At 39.7% G+C, this 24,251-nt stretch overlaps 1 protein-coding gene across 4 annotated transcripts in view; it reads right to left on the reverse strand.

Moving 5' to 3' along the window:
* LOC150078591 (uncharacterized) overlaps positions 1–24,251 on the reverse strand; it is a 202,949-nt gene that overhangs the window by 23,891 nt on the left and 154,807 nt on the right. For all 4 annotated transcript variants that reach the window (XM_090384287.1, XM_090384288.1, XM_090384286.1 and 1 more), the window contains one exon: positions 16,777–16,919. In XM_090384287.1, coding sequence (XP_090240413.1) covers positions 16,777–16,919 — 143 coding nt within the window. The remainder of the gene's footprint in view (positions 1–16,776; positions 16,920–24,251) is intronic.

The following is a 24,251-nucleotide window of genomic DNA, read 5'->3' on the forward strand; positions in this document are numbered from 1 at the left end:
GTTTGTTTCGAACATATTCCAGGCGCTTGACGAAGGAAAACAAGTCGACTCCATCTTCCTTGACTTAAGCAAAGCCTTCGACAAGGTAGTCCATCAGAGACTAATCAACAAACTGCACCACTATGGTGTCAGAGGACAAGCACTAAACTGGATTGAAAACTACTTCGAAGGTAGAGAAATGTCCGTGACATTTAAAGGTAAAACCTCATTCTTTCAAGCCTAAAATTGGTGTCCCACAGGGTTCATCCTTAGGCCCGTTATTATTTCTTATCTACATCAAGGACCTGCCAAGCACCCTTGGAAACTACCAAATCAAAATCAACGTATTTTCAGACGACATAAAAATCTATAAAGCAATTGGCAGTACCAATGAGTGCATCATCCTAAACGAAGCTCTTCTTTAACGAGTTATTCAGTGGGTGAAGGAGAACAAAATGGCAGTCAATGAAAACAAGTGTGAGCTGATGAGCTTTGCTAATGCACACAAGAAAAACAAACTTAATTTTTCTTATTGTATCAACAAGGCAATCAAAAAAGTTATTACAGCCAAAAATTTAGGTATCTTTATTAAAGAATCATTTTCCTTTGATGCCCATGTCTCTAACATTGTGAAGGCAGCTAGCAAAAAACTAGGTTTCCTGAAAAGAATTAACCGAGACTTCAATCAGTTGGCACTTTTCATCTTTCTTTACAAAATCTATGTTAGGCCAGCCCTAGAATTTGCCTCACAGGTCTGGTCCCCACATGTTGCTTATCAAAAATTTGAAATTGAAAATATTCAAAAAAGAGCAATCCAATACGTTTGCTTTAAAAGTGGCCTTGAATACAATGAGAAATCCTACCAAGAGTGGTGTGTATTCTTTGGACTCGAAACGCTGGAAGAAAGAAGAGATAAAGCCGACTTACTCCTTCTTAACCAGCTGTTAAATGGTACCCTGAATTGACCTCATCTCGTCTCACAAATAAATTTCAACGCTCCGACAAGAGCGTTAAGAAACCATCCACTGCTGAAACCATCCTATGCGAGAACAAATTATGGATACTACATCTTCTATAAGAAGGACTGCAAGATCAATGAACAAAGCAAATGTGGAGATATTTGACACACCCCGGGACACTTCAAGAGGCAACTGAAATTGCTAACCTCATCCGGTACCTGACCTTAGAAAAATGGACTCTTCTTGCAAGTTCTAAGACTCTGATTGTGTAATGTGTGTATAGAAATACTAGTGCTCTGCCTGTTCACTTAAATAGGACGGATGAGTCCTACTTTTATTTATTTAGTTTCATTTTATCTGTACATTTACTTTTCTCTTTACTTTGGAAAATGCATACTCCAAGCTTCTGCTTTGAAGCTATGTAATAATTCTTTGTAGCTGCACCCTCAGGCACGTTGTTTGCTGTTTTGTAACTGTTAATAATAATAATAATATTCGTAAAATGCACTCACTTTATGTTGATGAAAACGAACTATTACCACTTTCTATGTATTTGCTGTGTACTGAATGTAATGTGTACAGTGAATTGTTAGATTCACTCTGGTTGCCTGTAATGGGAATCGTGTCCTTTCTATAAGTTAAGAATTTTATTATTATAAGGAACAGAAACACAAAGGTCTGGTTCCGAGACTTTGGACATGTGCTTAGACAAGGGGGAAATTCTTACTGGGAACGGCAATACATTTCTAGGCTATGAATTGGAGACCTCATCATTGGAGATGGATGTCTAATTGGATGAGTAACAGTGGAAAAGATTTGGGGATTGGAAAAAAAAATTTAAAAATGGGCTGTTCGGGGAGGAGAGTATAGGTTATGCTTTAAAGCCTCATTATGAATATCATAAAAGGTTTAAATTCATACGATATATGTTTTACGATTTGCTCAACTAAATCCATTTTGAGAGTTTAAGAAGGGAAATAGAGTCGAGTCTTGGACATCACAGTCAATCCTGATCAGATTTGTTTCAGATTAATTTCAGAAATTCTGAAATAAAACAAATAACCAAAAAGCTGATGGAAGGAAGTAGTTAGAACGAGCAGTGGGAGACTACAAAACAAACTCGGTCTCAAGGAACACTGGAAGTCGGGCAACCCCAGACTTATAATCGTCGCGGGGGATTGGAATTCTGTCCAGTAAGCGAGGACGGATACTTAGCTTTCCAGGATCACCAAAAATTGCAATCCCTACCTGTTTTTATTGAAAGACACCAGCCTCCCTCCAAATTAAGGGGTAGGCGAGCATAGAATTTTGGCAATATTCTCACACGACATTTTTATCTTTCGTCGACATTTGCGAATTTATCAATAGTGGAGGAGGGGAACTTTATACACCTAGTGGACGAGGACGCAGATTTAAAAAATAACTTTATACAGGGTGTCTCAAAATTATTGGTACAAACGTTTAGGGGAGGTAGGTAACATCTAAAGGAATGTGAATCGCGTCGGAACCCATAACCGGAAATGTCACGGGAAAGTAGTAGCAGAGGCACAAGAAGCAGAAATGACAAGACAGTAATTAGTGGCAAACATTTATTTGACATAATACAGTATTAACAATGGAGTACGAGATGGATGCATTTCATGATGTTACAACAGATGCTCGAAGGTTCCACCATGAGACGCGATGCATGCGTGACACCGACGCAGCATGAAACCCAAGCACGGTACTAAGTACTATAGGTTCTAATACCTCTCGTGTTTGGGGTTCTCATAAAAAAAAAAAAAAAAAATGAATTGGCGGACACGGTCGAACCCACCTGGAGTTTCTTCGACAGTGGCAGCAGCGCAGATGACTCTCGCCATGAGGTCCATTTTTGTTTCCACAGGCGATTCAAACATAATAGATTTGAGGGCCCCCACAGAAAGAAGTCAAGGCTTGATTAATTAGATGACGACGACTTGATTAATTAGACCAGGCAACGTGTCCACCATGGCCAATCCATCGACGCCAAAAACGCCTGTTCAAATGGTCACGAACACACCTTCCATAATGGGCAGGTGCCCTGTCATGTTGAAACCAAATGTTGCGTCTCACATTTGCTGGAAAATCGTCAAGTTACCCTGGTAGAACTTGTTCAAGAAAGATCCAATATTTAGCGGAGTTCATGCGGGATGGTAACAGGTATGGGCCGACTAAGCAGTCACCGACCATACCTGTCCACACATTTATTGCGAAGCGATGTTGTGCCGCATGGGGGGCTCACATCTTGTGGACCCTCTGCTAATCCATACACTAGGTGCATGTCTGTCAGCTCACAGTTCGTATATCGATGCATGCTCTTCGTGCGGCGACTACTGCTTGAATGAGTAAACCAGAAATTTTTCCTCTCGCGAACTGATGAACAGCGCCGTCTACCGACTTACGGTAACGTTTCCGGTTATGCTTTCCTATACGATTCACATTCCTTTAGATGTTACCTACCTCCCCTAAACATTTGTATCAATATTTTTGAGACACCCTGTATAAATAACATATATTACTGTAAAATTCCAAACTCTGGTAACTCTTACGATTTACCACTTTATTTCTTTGCTGGAAATTCTGGCTTTCGCTGCTCTGATAAGGAAAAAGGCCGAAATATTAAAAATTACTCGACATCAATCGTCCATTCACTTTTCCTATTTTAAACAAGCTATATCTGCGGTACTAGCAGATATCCCCCTATGCTTTTGTTGGAATATCGTAAAATGATAATCGGAGAGGGCGCAAAGGCGAGAGGTGATGATTTGCCGTTTCATTCACGTGTTCGGAATTTTACAAGAGCGAACTGACAAATCCTAGGATTTTCTTAACCCAATTTCGGGCTTTTAAAGGAACACATACACAGGATCTCCTGAAATAAAGGAAATAAATTTGGTGGGCGTGTCCAAAACAACGAAAAAAATGTTATACAGGGTGATTCACTAGCAGTGCGACAAACTAGCAGGAGGTGTAGGGGGCACAAAGACGAATCGGAATCACATAGCATTGCAGGGGTCCGAAATGCCTTTGTCATGCGGTAGAGGACGTTGAACGGGAGGTCGCGTGAACAGCGACCCCGCTGGTAGTCAGCATTTGCGAACCGGTTCCCGAGGCAGCAGGACGGACGAGTATTCAAACGTTGAACTGGCAGACATGCACCTCGCGTATAGAGCTGGGGACTGTAACGGGCGCGCCCCTCTGCGATTGTACCAGAGAACGTTTCCCGCACAGGCGTGCTCCACGATTTTAATCGTATGATGAGAAGGTTACGCGAGACTGGTTGTTTCACGAGAGGTACCATGAATCGAGAGCGAACGACGAGGACGCCAGAAAATGAGGAGAATGTCCTACGTCTTGCAGAAGGCAATCCGAGTACGAGTACTCGAGCGATAGGCCAACGATTGGGTATTTCCCAATCCACTGTATGGAAGATACTGTCAACAAACCAAATGAGTTCATACCATCTGCAACGCGTCCAATCATTGGAGCCTGCGGATTATCCACTCCGGAGGACTTTTGCTACTTGGTTTCTTCAAAAGAAACGGTTCGCAAATGCTGACTTCCAGCGGGATCGCTGGAAGTCAGCATTTGCGACCTCACGCGACCTCCCGTTCAACGTCCTCTACCGCATGACGAAGGCATTTCGGACCCTGCAATGCTATGTGATTCCGATTCGTCTTTGTGTCCCCTACACCTCCTGCAAGTTTATCGCGCTGGTAGTGAATCACCCTGTATAAATGTGCTTCTGGAAATGTTTCTCAAACAAACTAGAGCCACTTAATTTTTTTCGGTGATGGCAGACCGTTTCAAAAATAACGCGTGCGGTGGGTCAGACTGGAGATCAAACAGCTGAAGGATAAACGGTTCAATAACCAACGTGTCTGGTTCAGCAAACTTTATTTAAAAATAGGGTGGGGTATGTATGGTAGCTTGTGGAGGCAGCGACAGCAGCACCATGTGTACAAATAAACAAGAATGCCGCTTTGTGAAAAATTCGTTAAGTTCTCTAATAAAGAAAACCCCAAGAACGTTTTGAGATTCGTATTAACTTTTTCATGAATGGGGAACACGCCGTTGAAAATTTAGTTTACCATCTATCGTGAACCCCAAAGATTTAAAGAAGCTGAGCATGGAAAGTTATTGGTCCAACAATTTGATGAGGCCGAATGTCAAGATCGCCTTTCAGGTATAAAAATTTTGTTTTCTTCGAGGGGACGGATAATTTATTACGATCAGTCCTAACGGAATTAACTGCGAATTGCAGCGAGGAATGAGTCTCCATGGGTGAATCAGGTGGAGGCAGGCAAGTGAAGTGCAATCGGGAGGTCCCGTTTAGGATGAAGGAAAGATTTCATAACATAGCGAGACCAACGCTAGATATAAGGTGCACCAATAAAGGGCAAGGGGAACAGAAGTTGCGAGTAGCGACGATGCGAATACTGAGGTGGATTCGAGAAAAGACAAACTGTGGAATGATTTCATCACAGGAGCGTAGGTGTGAGATTGCGAAGTGGATGATGATACGATGGAACCAATGGAGATGAAGGTTCCGAACTCGGAGTTCAGGAAAAGCTTAACGGGCCTTCTCCTTTTATCGGCTGAACAGGATCGAAAAAGACCACAGCAGCCAATTCATTACAAATATTGACCATTAATAAGGGTTAAAGTTAATTAACCCTTATTATAGTTAAAGTTAAGGGATATATATATATATATATATATATATATATTTATTTATTTATTTAAGGGATATAAATATATTTAAAAAAAAAAATATATATATATATACACACACACACACACACACACACACACACACAATTTATCGTAGACTACCCCCTACACCCAGACAGAAGGCAAAAAACGACAAGGAGTTCTGTTTCAGTTATGATCAATATCTGCTATGATATATAAAATATAAAAAAATCCAGAGATTAAGTAATTCAAATCTAAACCAATTAAAGGTGGTTAAAATTTTAGGATCAAAAGAAAGATAGTATAAATGTAAGCATATATTGAACATCGTTGACCCGACAGACAGACCACGCAGTTTAATAATTAAAATAAGAATAAATGAAAAGTATCCAGGACATAATGTAACAACTAGCCGTTATGAAATAATAATCCCTCTAGTAAGTTAATATGCATGTGGTGGCCCCCTATATGATGGATATGGTAAAAATAAAAATAAATAATTAATCAATTAATTAAAGTTAACGCAAAGAGAAACATGCAGATAGTAAGAAGAATAAAAACTAAAGGAGTAGGAATAACAGTGAACTCCATAAAGGCGAAAACATAATAGTGGTATAGATAAGAAATAGTTTCTCCTACATCCTCGGATTACCCTAATAATTTCGGGGAAATAAGAACAAAGAGTGTAGGACAGCTTAAAGACAATACAAGATATAAGTTGTAGTTCGGGTATTCCCGGGATCGCAAACCCGTTCCTGTAGTAGGACCCTGAGCTGAATTTGCATGTCACACCTTAGCGTGAACTTAAGTATATACGGCGTGATTATAAAATAAAATAAAATAAATGATACACTGTAATTTGCAAGCCGGTGGGTACAAGTTTTCTAAGCCGTAAGACACCAACAAAGCAAAGTGTATCACATGTACATAATATACATGGCTCTAAATCGATAATTACGTAATTATATTGAAGCAATGGGTTCAGGAAATAAAGTTTTGAAGTTAATTATATTTATCGCCGTCCTGAAGTGATATTTCAGGTAAGCGATAGGGAAATTATTATTTATCAACTTATTGTACCATGCTATTATGTTTGCTGCACAGGTTGTGTTTTTATTGCAAATAGAAGCAATCCTCAGACATTGCGATAAAATGATATTAGCGTGCACTGATTTCGATATATTACATCTCCAGTTTGTAAGGCCGACTACATTGAAATTAAATGCTTCTCTTTTATTATATACATTTACGTCTATATTATTATTACGGAATATTTCTATACGAAGATCCAGGTAATTTGCTATACTATTAGAACTGTTAGTTTTTGCCAACACAAGTTCTTCTGGATATAATTTACTGTAATCCTGAACGAAATGTGGACAATTCAACACACATAGATCATCTACGTATCTGAACATAAGTAGGTTATCTTGGAATGTTCTTTCTGGGAATATAGATAGAGGTTTGCAATGGTGCAGGATGCTGGACTTCCCATAGGGGTGCCATTCACTTTTAAGTATAACGAAGTTCCGTCATATACGTAATTCTTAAAAATACATAAATTTATTAGAGTATCCCAGTAGGTTAAACGGTTAAAGTCAAATGTTTGTATTCGCTGAATATTGTTATTTTTTATTGCATTTATAACCGGTAAAATCGGTAAATTGTTATTTATTATAATAGTTTTATTTACATTATTTAATATAGTTTTAAGTAACTTTTCTAACGTTTTACATGGAATTTTATAACTGTCTCTAGAGATAGTTATAAAATATCATAACTATCTCTACACGATGTTATGAATCTAAATGTAATAGGTGATTTATGAAATTTAGGTATACCATATATAAACAGATAATTTAGATTATTGTACTTTATTTTTTTTATGCAATGCAATTAATTTTTTGATTATTACATTAGGGGAAGATGTTATGTATTTGTTTGTGCTACTGGACTGCGGTTCATTTTTAATAATTTCAATGTAATGGGACTCACATATAATTGCAAGCAGCTTTGTCAACCGGAGTAATTACAAAATTTCTTTGAGCCGCTTATTTATTAATTTTGTATTATTTAGATTATCCGGTCCGAATTTCAATTGATTATATTTGTTAAATATGACATTTAGCATTGTGAACAGCCACATGTGGTATGTCTCAACCGGTATGTTATACAGTATGTGTATGCAGTATTTTAATAAATATAGATATAACAGTGTTTTTAAAAGTAGATTTATTAACTGGTAGATTGGGTCAAAAGTTAAAACCGAGTGATAAAACATACGGGATTATATCTAAATCGCCAGTTATAATGTGGTTATGATTAGGATCTACGTATTTAAGAAAAGAAGGCTTGTGGCAAACATGCACATCCTGTCCAATGTTAATATTGTGAAGGTTTGTAGCTATTATTTTATAGTTACACGCTTTAAGACCAAATGGCTTAGAATATCTAAATCTGATATTAATATGTAAGTTATTAATAGGTAGCAAGTCGTTTCGTAAGTTAATAGTTCGATGTATATCCAAATTATTCATCATTTTATTTTGAAAATATAAGATAAGGACAGAGTTTTCTGGTTTCTTGGTGATATTCAAAATATTAATTCGGAATTTAACATTGTCTAGAATAACGTTCATAAGATGACAAGATCCAAACACATAATTATTGGCTTTCCCGCTTAGGGCTTTGAGTGCACTAAGTTTAATACCGAAGAGTGTATTATGTATTTTACCAATGTTTATAGGATCTGCGTCCCAAATTTTAAATAAATCTATGAAATCCCCTAGCTGTTCTCGGTCACTCTTAAATGTTTTAGATTTACTATATTTTCTTTTGTATTTAGATTTATGAAGTTTGGCAATTTGAAACATAATATAAACACAAATATCTTTCAAATTATTAGTCATGTATTTTTGATTAAATCTGTTATTCAGTTCGTATGGATATAGCGTTATATATTGTAACACGCTAATTTCTTCTTGCAGTAATCTTATCTTTCATTTCTGCTAATAATTAGGATATCGGATTATATCTAAATATAATGTAATTATAATTATTAATTAAGTATTAAAATGAAAATATTACCAAAAGTATGTTTTCGGAAAAGTCTAAATTCAATATCATGTTCAGGATTACCTGTTTTCTTACTAGCCTTGTTATTGTAAGTATTAATGTCTGAACGATGTAAAAGGGGCTCACATCTGGTGAGTATGGGCTTGCCAAACCCAGGGTCCTGAGCTGGTTATCATCATTCTTCTCTTTCTTGCTTTCTAAGATGTCCTACACTCTTTGTTCTTATTTCTCCGAAATTATTAGGGCAATCTGAGGACGTAGGAGAAACTATTTCTTATTTGTACTAATATATTTTCGCCTTTGTGGAGTTCAGGTTCTATTATTCCTACTCTATTAGTTTTTATTCTTCTTACTATCTGCATGTTTCTCTTTGCGTTAACTTTAATTAATTGATTAATTATTTATTTTTATTTTTACCATATCCATCATATAGGGGTCACCACATCTATATTAACTCACTAGAGGGATTATTATTTCATAAAGGTTAGTTGTTACATTATGTCCCGGATACTTTGCATTTATTCTTATTTTAATTATTAAACTGCGTTCTCTGTCGAGTCAACGATGTTCAATATATGCTTACATTTATACTATCTTTCTTTTGATGCTAAATTTTTTTTTAACTACATTTAATTGGTTTAGATTCAAATTACTTAATCTCTGAATTTTTATATATCTTAGCAGATATGGATCATTACAGAAACAGAGAACTTCTTGTCGTTTTTGTCTTCAGTCTGGGTGGTTGGCCCCAGTTGAAGTCATCTAGATTGTGGGTAGTTTTATGTGTGTGTTTTATGTGTGTGTGTGGATATATATATCCCTTGCGTTTCTTTAAATCTAGCTTGGTGTTGTCCGCTTGAATTACCTTCTATATTATATTATGTTCAATATTATACAAAATATATTATACACATTATGGTCGTAATGCATTATAAATTAAAAATAAAAATAAATAAATAAATGGCGAGCAAAGAATGAGAAGTGTAAATCACCCGTGACATTGGGAGCTCACCCATTGCCAGGGTAAAGAAGACAGTTTGCAGAACAAGGGAGGTCTGCAAAGGAGAGCGCCATGTTTTCGTATCAAATCTGACAAGCGAGATTTCAGGTGCACCTGACCAACCCAAAGGTGTTCAGGTGCAAAAATTCAGGTGGTTTTTATCATCAGTTGGGTTGTCCTGGAATTGGTAATATATGCCTCGAGTGGGTAGAACGCCTTCTCTGGAATACACTTGAGCAAACTCAGTGAGAGCTATAGAAAAGTTGTCTTCCGTGGGAAAAAGGTGCTCAGAATGTCGGGGATTTTCCTGTATCTTCGTGCATAGTCTAGTCAGGTACTCGTCATACTGCGGACAGAGGTACACGACATGTTCCCAGTTTTCTTCAATTCCAAGCGCGGTTAATTTATGTCTAAATGGGCCATGCCCTGTAAGCAGGAAGGTGACTTGGAGACCTGGAGCAAACCAGGGAGGAGGAGGCTTTGGATATGTTAGCGATAACAGTTGGAAAAAATTTTTTGGTAACAGCACCTTTTGTTGTCGAATCCCAGTGATCTTGCCATATTTCACGCAGTTTGTCTGCTATCCTTCTCTTTTCGTGTTTTGGGTCATTTTCCATATCGAGCTGAATGCCAGCGACTGTGCAAGGGATCATTTTCTGAGTTTATGATGTAGTCCGCTCTTGATGACTTCAAGGTGGAGGAGCATACAGCCCGTTAGGACCTGGAGAGCGGTGGTGCTTACGGTGCAACAAGCTCTTGTGATGGTTAAAAGCATAGTGCGTTGGACAGAATCCAGTTTTCTGCGATTTCTATCAAGAATAAATCTGTAACACCACACAGCTGTACCGTAACAAACGTCCGACTGATGCGTGTAATCATGGCTGTGTACTTCCTTATCTTAGAGGCTAGGTACTGCAAGTGGCAAAAAAAAAAAAAAAAAAATGTTAGCTTTGCGTCTATCAAGATTGCGAGGTATTTAATCTTACATTAGAGCCTGATTGGTCTGTTTGCGATCTTGATTGTTGAAGGTCTTGAAATCTGCAAGGTTCCCTTCAACAGGATTTATTGACTCGGTCTTTTCTCCGGAAATGGAGAGTCGGTAGCCAGTCCTGTAGTTTTCTGATTACATGGTTGGATCTGGATTCCAGCTGTGCCCTAGTCTCAGCATGGACTATCAAGGTCATCAGCAAATGCCATAGAGGAGGCTTGCTCGAGGTTCATCCCCAGGAACTCGTCCAGAACAATGGACCAGAAGAATGGTCCCAGGACAGAGCCCTGAGGGCAGCCCTGTGAAACTTGCCTGGTGAAACGCTGAAACTTTGCAGCAACAGTAATCTTTCTGTAGGTTAGGTATGATTGTATGATTTTTAAGCTGGTTGGGAGGTTGACCTGACGGAGCCTCCTAAGGATGCTGGGCCACCATATCCTATCGAATGCTCCCTCGAAGTCAACGGTTATTGCCATAGGTTACTTGAAATCTGTGGTTGTAGCTGTATAGATAAGGTGGTGAATTGCGTCTACTGTACTGGTTCCTTGCTTGAATCCGAATTGGGTCGTTGAAGCTAGGTTCGCAGCTATATAATGGCTTTTGAGTCTAAAGTAGCAGTCTCCCCAATAATTTAGCTAGAGCGGGGAGGAGCGCTATCGGACGGTATGATTTCTGGTTGTGAGTTTTTTTTTTTTTTAAGGTGAGCATTCTTCCAGGTTGAAGGGAACTCGCCATACTCGAGGCACCTATTGAACGTGGCGAGCAGCCGCAGAGGGTAGTACTATATAATTTTTTTTAATGATATCTACCTACAGAAGGTCCTGGCCTGGAGTCTTTCCTTCCTTAGTCTTGTGGAGGGCAGCTTGTAGTTCACCCAGTGTGAATGGTTCTTCAACGTTGCCTGAGGAGTAGTCATTGTTCATGGTAACAATTTCGTTTTGGTCGAATGTCAGAGGGTCACTGTGATTGGGAAAGAGCATGTTTAAAAGATTTTCAAATGAGTCTTCCCAAGTCATGGTAGTAGTTCCATCAAGATTTGTAGTTGCATTTAAAGTTTCCCCTCTGGGGAGCTTATTCATAACAATGCGGTACACGAGTCCCCAGGGGTTATTATTTCCTGCAATAGTGACAAATTGTTTCTAGGAGGCTCTTTTGCTTTTTTGTATTGTGTCAGTATATGTATTTCTACAGACTGTATAAACTTCCCTGGCTGTATTCACTTCTGTCACCGAAGCCTTCATCTTATGATCCAATACATCCTTAAATGCGTTACACAAATTCCGTTATACGCATCGACTATCTGGTCATCGGCTGCCGAGAACAACATCAAGGCCTTCTTAGGAGTAAAATACTGGCTGCTGAGATGGTTAAATAGGATTCCGGGGGAACCGTATACCATTTCAAGTGCGGTCTTGTTTGTCAATCTGGATATCAAACCCTGGAAGTATATCATCATAACCAGAAACATCTTAACTCTGGAAAAGCTAGTAACGGAGAGAGAGAATAGATGCGCCGAAAGTGGGAAATGTGATCACTCGCCCTCGGATGATCCGACCGAGAATAAATAGGGAAGATCCAAGTCTCAAGTGCCAATTGACTCAATTGGACTTTCTGGGGAGATTCTTCCCAGCAAATACTGTGAATTATTTTAATAATTTAAATATAGATCCAGAGAAACTACATACAGGACAAAATGTACAGGACATAAATCTTTGGTAATGTATACAGGCAGGTACAAATATAACAAAAGCGCTCAGTTAATAATTAATATAATACTATTTACATCTTAACAATTACTTAATAGTATTTAATTAAAACTACTTAATTTATTAACCACATCCTATGTGTTTTTTCATCTTCAAATTTTGTAAAGAAGTTCATGTAAATGCCACGTGCTGTTAATGGGTGTCTCAAAAGAGAAATAAACGCATAATAATAATAATCGGATGGAAGAGAAAAGCAGCCTAAAGCGCAATATCTGATGGTGGTTCATCAGCAAAAATCGGATTATTGAATGCGGCTTTCACTCTTATGTCTAGGATTATACAAAAGAGAGAACGCGAATGAAAATCCAGTGTTATTTTACGAGACAAAACTAAGAAGAAACACTTTAAGGAAGTCCAAATCCTATGGCGAAACGTGATTGAAACTAGCACCACGTGAAGAAGAGTTCCCAAATATTAAATCGGATTGAAAGTCTTAATAGGGATAAAAGAGCTGGCTACTGTCACAAGTACGTGTATAGTTGGGCCCGCCGCCTCGTGGCGTGAACGGGTATTGGGAAGCAGCCTTCCCGGTGATCCTTGCTTCTTGGTAGCAAAGCGGCCAGAAACAGCTAAACAACAGAACACCACACACGCTGCGCAAACATAGCACTACACGCATTTCTGGCGATTGTATATCATCACAGACAGCCATGGCGGAGATAAACTGACGTTTAGGGGCCGCCTTGCGTAAGACAACACATGTCCACGGCTATTGTCACAAACCTCACGGAGAATAATTTATCTCTCTTGGTTAAGAGCTGGGACATCTTTGCTTTGCCTCAGGAATTCTCGGCCAAAGTTATTATTAGTATTAGTAATGGCAGTATGGTGCAAGAAAGCCTATGGCTTATGCTTCACCAGCCAAAAAAAAAAAAAAAAAAAAAAAAAAAAAACCGAATAAAACAATGATAAAAAAAAAACTAATAATTAATAAAAGAAAAGGAAATTAAACCTATCATCCTAAGCGTTTCCTTGACCCGAATGTACTATCCAGATGACCTTTGAATTTCCCCAAACTGTCAGCCTCTACCACCCATTTAGGCAACTTATTCCAGTAATTTATAACACGCTGGCTAAAATAAAACTTCTTGCAGTTCAGTCAAAACATTTCCCTCCCCCGTAACTTGAATTTATGTTCCCTAGTTCTAGGATCATTTATAATCTTGAAAATTTCGTCCTCATTCATTTTACTGATGTCTCTCAGAGCCTTAAACACTTCAATCAAATCTCCTCTAAGGTGTCTAGTTTCCAAACTCTGCAACCCACATATTCGAAGTCTTTCTTCATAAGGACGCCCTTTTGCCAATCTCACCAAGCGAGTTACCAGTCTTTGCACCCTTTCAAGAAGCTCGATGTCTTTCTTCAGGTGCGGTCTCCATACTTGAACACAGTATTCCAAGTGTGGTCTAACAAAAGCCTTATAAAATGGGATTATCACGTCCCTATCTCTACTTTCAAAAGTTCGATAGGACACCATGGGCCTTCCTTGCAACCTGTTTACAATGCTCAGAGAATTTCATGTCTGACCTTAACGTAACACCCAAGTCCCTTTCCTCCAGTACTGGGTTTAGTCGAACTCCACCAAGTGAATAAGTTATTTTGGGATTACTGTTTCCCAGGTGTAATACCTTAAACTTTGTTGGATTAAAGCACAGCTGCCATTTTTCTGACCATTCCTGAAGTCTATCTAGGTCTCTCTGAAGAAGCTCAGCTTGACAGTGATCATTAACTACTCTACCAATTTTAACATCATCTGCAAATTTAGACATCACGCCCTCTATCCCTTCATCGATGTCGTTTATGAAAATTAAAAACAACAGTGGTCCTAATACTGATCCTTGGGGATACCCCACTTCTTACATCAACCCAATCTGAGGAATAGCCATTTATCACAACCCTCTGCCTCCTGCCCTGAAGCCATCCTTCTATCCATCTAAGGATTTTCCCAGTGATTCCAACCTGTTCCAGCTTATAAAGCAACCGCTCATGTGGGACTGAGTCAAAAGCTTTGCTGAAATCTAAATAAACAATGTCGAAATTATTCCCTAAATCCAGCTCGTGAGTGACCCTTTCGAAATAGCGAATCAGACTTGTTAAACATGATTTTACCTTTACAAAACCATGCTGAGTATCCTTGAGGATTTCAATTCGATCGAAATGATCATTGCCTCCATGATTTTCCCTACTATTGAAGTCAGACTGGCAGGTCGGTAATTTCCAACTTCACTTTTAGAGCCACCCTTATGTATGGGAGATACATTTGCACTTTTCCAATCCAAGGGAATCTCCCCAGAGTTTAGTGATGCTCGCATAATTAGCGCCAATGGTTCAATGCACTCCCTTACCGCCTCTCTTAAGATTATAGGGTATATTCCATCAACTCCAGGAGCCTTACTGGTCTGTAGGCTCGAAAGTTTTTTCATTAAATAATATTGTGAAATTTCAATATCATTAATTACATATTTTTTAACTTCGCTTCCACAATTTCCCATTGCCACAAAAGGCTTTTCATTTGTAAATATCGATGCAAAATAACTGTTGAGTTCATCTGCAACGGCAGCTGGTGTATTTAATTCTATCGCCTTTCATCTGGTTTGTACTGCTCCTGTTGGCATTTATACTGTATATGTGAAGAATTCCTTAACACCCCCTGTTTACTAGCGATTTATGATAAACTGCCATTGCCTGTCGAACCTTTTCTGTGGCTCTCTTACACATCACCTTGTAGCTGTTGTAGACTTCAGTACTTTTTATTGCTCTGGAACCTTTCCATGCCACCATTTTCTGCTAAAGTAATGTGACACTTCAGTATTCATCCAACTTGGAACCCTCCTCGTGAGTATTTTTTTAATGGTAAATACGCATTCAAGTTTTTAAAAGAAGACGGGAGTTATGAACTCTGTTGCAGGATCCGAATTAACGGAAGTGCTGCACATTTCACGACAGAATGCTTGATGTACAGTCATCTTCATTGGATGTTTTTGTATTATAGTGCGCGTTGATCTTCGGCTCCTGGATACCCAAATGCAGGCTTGCATTTGTGAATGGACTCTAAGTGGAGATAATGTTAATGTAAGTGTTACTGTTAATTTAACATCATTCTAAGTGTATTTGCTATTTACATGAAAATAATTGTATAAGGTTGCTTTTGTTTCAACAAGTGTACAATGTTTCTAGTTGGATTTTTTCCCCCGGTGGCCTCCGAGCTTAAGCAGCCTTTGGGGCGGCACTTGGTTGTACCTAATACCGGTATAGCACTGCATTCGGTGAGTGCGGGATTTGTGCATTATGGCGCACACACACACACAGAATGGTTGATCCAGATATTGGTTGGTCTCTGGTGGCGAAATGGCCTGACAACGCTTATCAGAGGTTCTGTTTTTCAGACGTTCTGAGCTATCAGAGGAGTAATAGATGGAGATGGGCTTATGTCTAGGAGCCCCCTTCATACCAGTACACACACACATGCATTTGTACACAAGGAGCACAGCACATATATGTGAGTATTTGTATATAAATCTTTTATATCAATTGATTAATATTTATCTTGAGAGTGTATATACAATCGTGCGTTAATAAATGAAAAGAAAAAAAGGCTATTGTCACAAATAAATGAGGACAGTATGTTAATCACTTTATTGCACCGTAATTACAAATAGCAAGCTGGAACTTCTCCAACTTGGAAAACCTTTCCAAGTTGGAAATTCATTGGAAAGTAATGTAGCCACACTCGGATTGTTAAGGGGGGAGAATTGTTGTATTTTTGATGCAAAAGGCCGAATTCAGATTTGCGCATTGTAGTAAAGAACTGAGGCCCGAATCTAGGTTCGTGCACTAATTAAATGGCGAAAAGTGTTGACATCCCGATGCGTACTAAAAAAAATCGTGTTATTTTAATATACCGAGATCGGATTACAGTTTATTCGCAGCTGTTTCGAAAATCGGTAACTCTTTTTACGCTCATCAATATCGGGGCGAAAACGAAACGGACACGTGACGTCTCCAAACTGCTTCCATCGCCAGGTTTTGTTAAGAGAAGACGTCCCTTGCCAGAAGAGCTGCTGCTGTACAACCCCTTCTTGCCTACAGTTTCTACTTCACCTCCATACAAATACTCTCCCACAGCGTCTTAAGGAACTGCACGCGCATTATTAATATCGATAGCAGACAATCACCGGGGAAACGGCGTTTTCGCACGATTTTTATGTTTCGGAAAGGAATGCGCACATTGACCAGCCCGCCCCATGTAAGAAATGCCGCAAGATGCCAACGCTCAACTTAAATCTATCTTACCTGATTCGCCTGCGGAATTATTGGCGCACAGAAATGAGACGAAAACCCTGGCAGCGTTTAAAAGTTGTTCCAAGGCTCCCATGCCGTTGAAGGTGCAGTTCTGCAGGCCCGATTCTCCGCACGCAATCTGTTTCTTCTCTTCTCTGTAAAAACGGAAAATTATGCAACGATTATTACGGAATGCAACATTAAAGAAATGAAGATTAAAATTAAAACTCCTCCGTGCATTGTGTTCCCTTTATTGATAGAATTATTACGAACTGGCCAGAAAAGCATGCAGTGTTGTGCATGATTTTTTGGCTTGTCTGAGCAAACAGAAGGACGTCATCATGAGATGATGCCGAGACTGCACTTGGGATACTGTATTCAGGTCTGCGGAGGCCTCAAAGAAATAACTGAATTTCTCTTTCGGTGCTATCACTTATTCGGTAAGTTACAACTATGTGACGCGTCAGACAGCTCTTACGTGAGCGTGCTGCTGTTCTAAAGTAACCACAAAAGCGTTACTTTAGAACAATTCTGTTTCTTTGTAATGGCAGCAGAAAGGAAACCTTTGCTATTACTTGAGAGGAATTGGTCGAATTTCTGCACGATTCGTCATTAGAAGCGATGTCAGGAACATCGTTAACGAATTGCTTATGTCTGGTCATAATTATTGCTTAAGAAAAACAGGTTTTTATCCCTCAATGCAAAACTATTTGTTCTCTTGAAGAAAAAATGTACGCTTGATTAACGCACACATTCGCTCTCTGATACTGTACGTCGTACATTTAAAAGTGACATTAAAGTGCGTGAGAACTGTCGTTGGGAGTTTGCTTATTGTCATATCATGATTTGAAGTGAAAACTGATGTAAGCATTTATAATGCCCGAAAGGCATTATAAATGTTTTCATTTAAATGCGTTTCTCCAGAAACTGGCCAACAACCGGGCATATCTCTGTAATAACCACGTGCATTCCTATCTGAAATCCAGAAAACTTTCGAGGTGCCCGGTTTTAAAGATATTATTAATCGCGATTATTGATGAGAGAAAAATATAGTTCGTCTTGTATTTTTTTTCATCTTACTGAGAGATTCACTGATGCATTCAGGCTGATAGGAGAAGATTGTGACTAGATTTAAATGACGCGAGTTATTCAAGTTTGTTAGACGAAAGAGATCTCGCAAATGAAGATTAATGTAGATTTTAGCCAATAACTGGTGTTTCCTTAATAAATAGTTTTGTGTTGGGAAAATTCTAACACTTAGGATGAGAATTCAACTGTTAGTACCGAATCTCTGATACAAATTGAATCAGAAAACTACAGTAGTTCTCAGTGCTTCCAAAGGTGTTGGGGGAGGATGTTAGTGTTATGCTCTTTAGCAACTAATAATTGTGTCGGCCTACAGTATGAATTGAATGATGTGCAAAACAAAATGAAAATATTTAGCTCAGTTGTGCCAAAACAGTTTTCAAGATTGCTTTTGCACTGTCAACGTACAGAGGCCCCTCCGTCAAGTTAATATCAGTCAGCTTCTCCAAAAAGCCCATTCACATCTGAGCAGCAGTACAAAGAACTCGCACTTGGCTAAAACGGCGAAAAAGTGAGCCTCTTTCTTTCGCAGCTAAGGACCGTAAATTCTACATTTCTTAGAAGTCCACGAGGACTAAGGTCTCATCAAAGTCGAGAGATAAATAATTTTGCTATGCTCACTGCATTGGATTTGGTGAGTGGGTCACCAAATCCAATGATTTTAATCACTCACTAAGCTTTTTAACTCTTGCTGGTTATGGAAATACAGATGTGCTGAAGAGATGCGCTTGGTTCAAATCACAACAATCATCAGATGACGAACTGGGAATTGGTAAGCCTTCAACATTGTGGCGCTCTGGCAATACGGGATAGTATTGCCATTACTTCTTTCATCTTTAAACGTCTCATGCACTGAAATTCCCCGACAAAAGTATTAATCACTACGGTGGTCGGGGAAGGGGTGCCTCTTAAGTTCTAGAAATCGCACAAAAGACAAACTCCAAACTATAAAGGCGGCGTTCCTAACGTATTAAGTACCTATAATTTCATAACAACGTCCTACAGACTCCGATTGCGAAGATATCCAAACAGATTCATAAATTCATATGTTTTGCTATAAATTCTCGATGATCCTTCGATTTCTAGCCACTCCACTGCAGCAGATGTGGGACGCAACGACTTTTCCTGATCATTGTGGACATTCCAAATTGCGCTAAACATCCATAAAATCTTATCCACAGTCAATTGTGCTTGACCTTGTTTTAACCTCAATGAAGTATCCGTTGGTATCGCAGGAGGGAATCTCGGCAGATTATTACAACCTTTATTGTAAAGGTCGTAGAAAGATTGAAAAGGTTGTAAAGAGAGAGAGAGAGAGAGAGTGTGTGTGTGTGTGTGTGTGTGTGTGTGTGTGTGTGTGTGTGTGTGTGTGTGTGTGTGTGTGTGTGTAGAGTATTTAGTGTTAAACGGCACCAGGGGGTTCCCTCATCCCCGGGTAGTATACATTGTTGGTGTGAAACAGAACACTGTCAATGCCAGATGTTTAAAAGTGTACATGGATTTTGTATATGTGTAGTGTCGTCTATCGTTATTCCTCTGGTCATTTGGCCGCTGGGCCCCTAATGGGACCCAACGTTGCCCAAACTCCGCCCCGTGGAGGGAGACCAGGTACACGAGAATTATAGTTATTTACTCTGGCAGAGCCTGCCACCTAATTTAGGGGTCACCCAAAAGGAGTACTAGTCAATTTGATCTTATGAAGTTTTTGGGTACATCGCTCAAGCAATTTACAGATGATTCGGAGGCTAGTTGTAAATTAGAGAGGGTAGAGACTGAAGGCTGGGGAAAAAAGTCAGAGATATCGGGTCCATACAGATGACCCATGCCCCCACCAGAGGGCGGCGAGAGGGGATACCAGGGGTCACCTCCCCCTCCCTCTTGGGCAGTGAAGGCAAAGGACCACGCAATGGAGCGTGGCTAGGAAGTTTTTTTTTTTGTTTTTTTTTTTTTTTTTTATGAGAACCCCAAACACGAGAGGTATTAGAACCTATAGTACCGTGCTTGGGTTGGAGGTTGAGAAGACATTTGTTGATATTGGACTTGAACTTCTGTAGATTGTAATTTTCAGGAATTACGTATGAAGGAAGGTTGTTCCAGAAAACGGCAGTTGAATGAATAAATGAGGAAGATGAAAAGTTGGTTCTGTGGGTTTGAAGTTGGACAGCAAATGGATGTTGGCTTCAGACTGTTTTGAAAGAAAGAGCGGAAATTATAGAAGCCAATTCAGAAGAACAGTGCCCATGGAAGTATCTGTAGAAGAGGCATGCAGCAAAAACAGTGCGTCTATGAGAAAGCGAGTGGAGAGACTCTGTTAGAGATGAATCATTAATTAACCTAACTGCCCTCTTCTGAATGGAATCAAGAAGCCTGAGAGAAGTTTTGGGGGCACCACCCCAGATGTGGGAACAATATTCCATGGCAGGGCGGATTTGCGATTTATACAGAGTGAGCAGCTGTTTGGAAGAAAACGCCGAGAGCGAAAGAGAAAACCAAGTTTTTTAGATGCAGAGGAAGCAATATTTGTAATGTGCTTGTGCCAAGAGAGATTAGAAGTCAGGGTAATCCCCAAAAGAGATATATCATTTTGCCTAGATATCGGAGTGTCACTAAAGATAAGCATAGGAGCAGAAGAATCCTTTTTGCGAGATATAAGACAAAACTGAGTTTTAGAAGGGCTGAAATGAACTAAGTTGTCTTTGCCCCAATGGAGAATTACCTGAAGATCGGCATTTAGGGAATTGGCAATAGATTTTCGAGAACTTGAAGCTGATTGAGCTGGACAAGGTTTCTCAAAATGGAAAGTTGAATGCAATGTGCTATCATCGGCGAAACTATGGATAGGATTTCCAGTCAATGGAAGAAGGTCATTGATATTCAAGAGGAAAAGATTAGGGGAAAGAACTGAACCTTGGGGGACACCGGCATTAGTGGAGAAGTTAGAAGACAGAGAGCCATCTACCATCACCCTCAGTGAGCGATCAGAGAGAAAACTGGATACCCAATTATTAAAAACAGTTGGCAAACCATAAGATGGAAGCTTCTTTAGAAGACCTTTATGCCAAACACGATAAAAAGCCTTTGAGATGTCAAGAGCAACTACTTGTGTTTCACCGAACCTTTCCATTGAATTAGTCCGTAAATGGGTAACATAAGCCAGAATTTCACCAGTGGATCGACACTGACGGAATCCATACTGGCGATCGTTGATCAGACGGAAGGTTTCTAGGTAGTTTAAGAGTTGGTGGTTAATCGATTTCTCCATTACTTTAGAAAGAGTAGAAGTAATTGCAATGGGACGATAATTGGATGGGAGGGATTTGTCACCCTTTTTAGGAACTGGCTGGATATGAGCAAATTTCCAAGCAGAAGGAAAAACACCTTTGGAATAAGAAAGTGAAAAAAGGCGGCAAAGAATAGGAGTAAGTTCAGGAGCACAGGTTTTGAGAACAAGTGGAGAAATACCATCAGGACCTGGAGCTTTCTTAGCATCAAGATTCATCAAAATCCTTCTGATATCCTTTTGACGGAAGACCACAGGAGGCATTGAATGGAGCGTGTTAGGAATGGTGGGAGGTGTTTTACCAAGATCATTAATACATGAGCTCGAAGAAAAATGGGATGCTAGCAGGTCAGCTTTATCCTTGGCTAAAGTGACAACAGAACCATCTGGTTTGGACAGAGGTGGGAGCAGAGATGGGTAAAAGTTGCGGCCAATAGCTTTGGCAAGAGACCAGAATGCTCGGCTACCATTAGGGCAAGAAGCAAGTTTTCTACTCTTAGCCTGTTCAAACTCTAGTTTGGACTGATTAATAACTGCTTTACAATTGTTGCGAGCTTTGCTGTAGGCAGAAAATGAAACAAGAATTAGAAACAAGCCAATTACGATATGCAACATTCTTCTCTTGGACAGCCTTAGCACATTTATTGGAAAACCAAGGTTTGGATAAAGGATGAGATTTTAAAGTGGAGTGTGGGATAAAGGATTCAATTCCTGCAAGAATAATTTCACTGACACGATCTGAGAAAACGTTCACATCAGAAGTTTTGAAACAGTAATCCGACCAAGGAAAAGAAGAAAAGAAGTCTCGCAGGTCATCACATTTTGCATTCTTGTAATGCAAACAATATGAGGTTGGGAATAGCCATGAGATAAAGGTTCCATTGGAGCCAAGTTGTGATCTGAAGTGCCTAAAGGACCTCTCACTTCAAACTTGTACTTAGAAGGGTTGTTTGTGAGAAAAAGATCAAGCGTATTGGCTGTATGTTTAGGATTGTCCGGTATTCTTGTAGGTAAATGAACAATCTGTGCTAGGTCATTAGTAATTGCAAAAGCCTCAGCATCTCGACCTGCTGGGTCGGTGTGACTAGAAAACGGAAGCCAGCTGGAGTTGTGAACGTTAAAATCACCAAGAATTACCTCACTGTTAGGAAAGTGAGGTTAAAATTACCTCACTGTTAGGAAAGTTGGACTGCAGAAAGTCAAGTTGCAAAGAGAGGAAGCCAAAGAGATCCAAGTGATTAGTGGAGTTGGGAGAACGGTAGAGACAACAGATGAATTTGACACAATGAGGTAGAGAGATTTTAAGCCAGAGAAGATCAAAGAGAGGAGATTCCAAATTGCCAAATCTCTGACAGGGAATATCAGAACGGACATATGCCCAAGTACCACCTTTGAGGCGAAAGGAATCATACAGCAAATAATTTGGACATCTGAGATGAGCAGTAGTTGAATCAACTGATAACTGAGATTCAGTCAGAAAAAGTACATGGGATTTGGAAGACTGCAAGTGGAAATGTACATCGTTGAGATTGGAATTGAGACCACGTATATTTGTGAAATGAATTAGGAAGTCCTTGGGAGGTTTAGGTCTTTTCGCAGATAAGCTTGCTCTATTATTTTGACAATTCATGATGTACTCATTAGTAAGAAAAAGTGGGTGGGACATGCTGTATGAAGTAATGAAATTTTTGGATATGGCGTACATGTGGTAAGAATATACCCAGATCCTTGGCATAACGTGGCCTCGACAATGCTCCTCGCATACACACTACTCGGACTCCCTCCAGTCGCCCCAGAACGCCGCCCCTTTATGTTACCAGGCCGTACTAGGTGGTAGATGACTCTCATCTACCCGGGTTATACCCGTAGGTTATACCCGTATCTGGCAGGGTAGAGGTAGCAAGATTATACACTAGCTGATCCGGAAGCCTCCTAGAGAGTTACCAATAGGTTTGGTCCGGTGTGCTATCTAGCGGCCGGCCTGCGAACACCGTTTTAGAGCTGTACCCTCGAAATGTAAGAAATATTGGATCTCGCCACGACAGTCATCATAACCTCAAAAATCATCAATCATACTGCATGATGGAAGAGATAGGGAAGGGTTGGTCGGAAGTTAGCTCTAGAGACTAAACATGGGTTCCACCACTTCAAGCCTCCAATAAGCAAAGTGGTGGTATTTCACCGGTTGATGAGAGTCATCTACCACCTAGTACTGCCTGGTAACATAAAGGGGCGGCGTTCCTCCATGTGGTGTGGGCGCCACACCTCGACCCCTGCTTAAGTTGGTTCACACCTGGGTGGTCACCCACCACGTACTTGTGCATGAAGGTTATACCCAGGATTACTAACAGTCCCAGCATCGTGAAGGTGCAAGCAGAGGATTTGGCTGTCATAGACCGTCCGGACTTCGCCGAAATTGGGTCACTTGACTTGAGTGTCACCCGAATATCAGTTCCATCAGCGTTTTAGACTCCCAGGTAGCAAGAACAGCTTGTCTGGCATATGTGAGAGAATGTCTGTGACAACCTCAAGGACAAAAAAAAGTTATGTTTGTTTTGTTATTTGGTTTTTAGGAGCATTAGCAACTAAGGCCATATTGCTCCGGGGATATGCGGTGGTCGTTCCCTGACCTTTCCGCATCCTCCGTATTTGGTGGTAACGAGCTCGAACCCCCGTGTAATCGACAAGCGGGTGCTACGCATTGCTGCTCCTGCCCACCTGGCTACGGGCTAGGAGGTGTAGAGAGAGAGAGAGAGAGAGAGAGAGAGAGAGAGAGAGAGAGAGAGAGAGAGAGAGAGAGATTTACAACTTTTACTGTTAGCCATAAAAATCCACAAATGAAAGAAAAATATTACAGTTTATGAGTACTGCCCGACCGCGTGAAATGCGACTCTGAATTCATATGCTCATGACCAAGTCGCCATGCTCGATATGCAGAAAAAGGATTAGGGTAAATGTGCAAATACATTAAACGCAGTTCTAAACTGTACGTATATATGAATGAATGAATATATATATACCAATTAATCCAAAAATTAAATAGAAATGGAAATTAATAAAAATATTAAAAATAAATAAGAAAAATAGTAGAAAAGCACAATCCACTACATGTTGCTTATAA

Source organism: Mastigoproctus giganteus, chromosome 11 (genome assembly GCF_048544385.1).
Source record: "Mastigoproctus giganteus isolate SK-2022 chromosome 11, ASM4854438v1, whole genome shotgun sequence".
NCBI lineage: Eukaryota > Metazoa > Arthropoda > Arachnida > Uropygi > Thelyphonidae > Mastigoproctus > Mastigoproctus giganteus.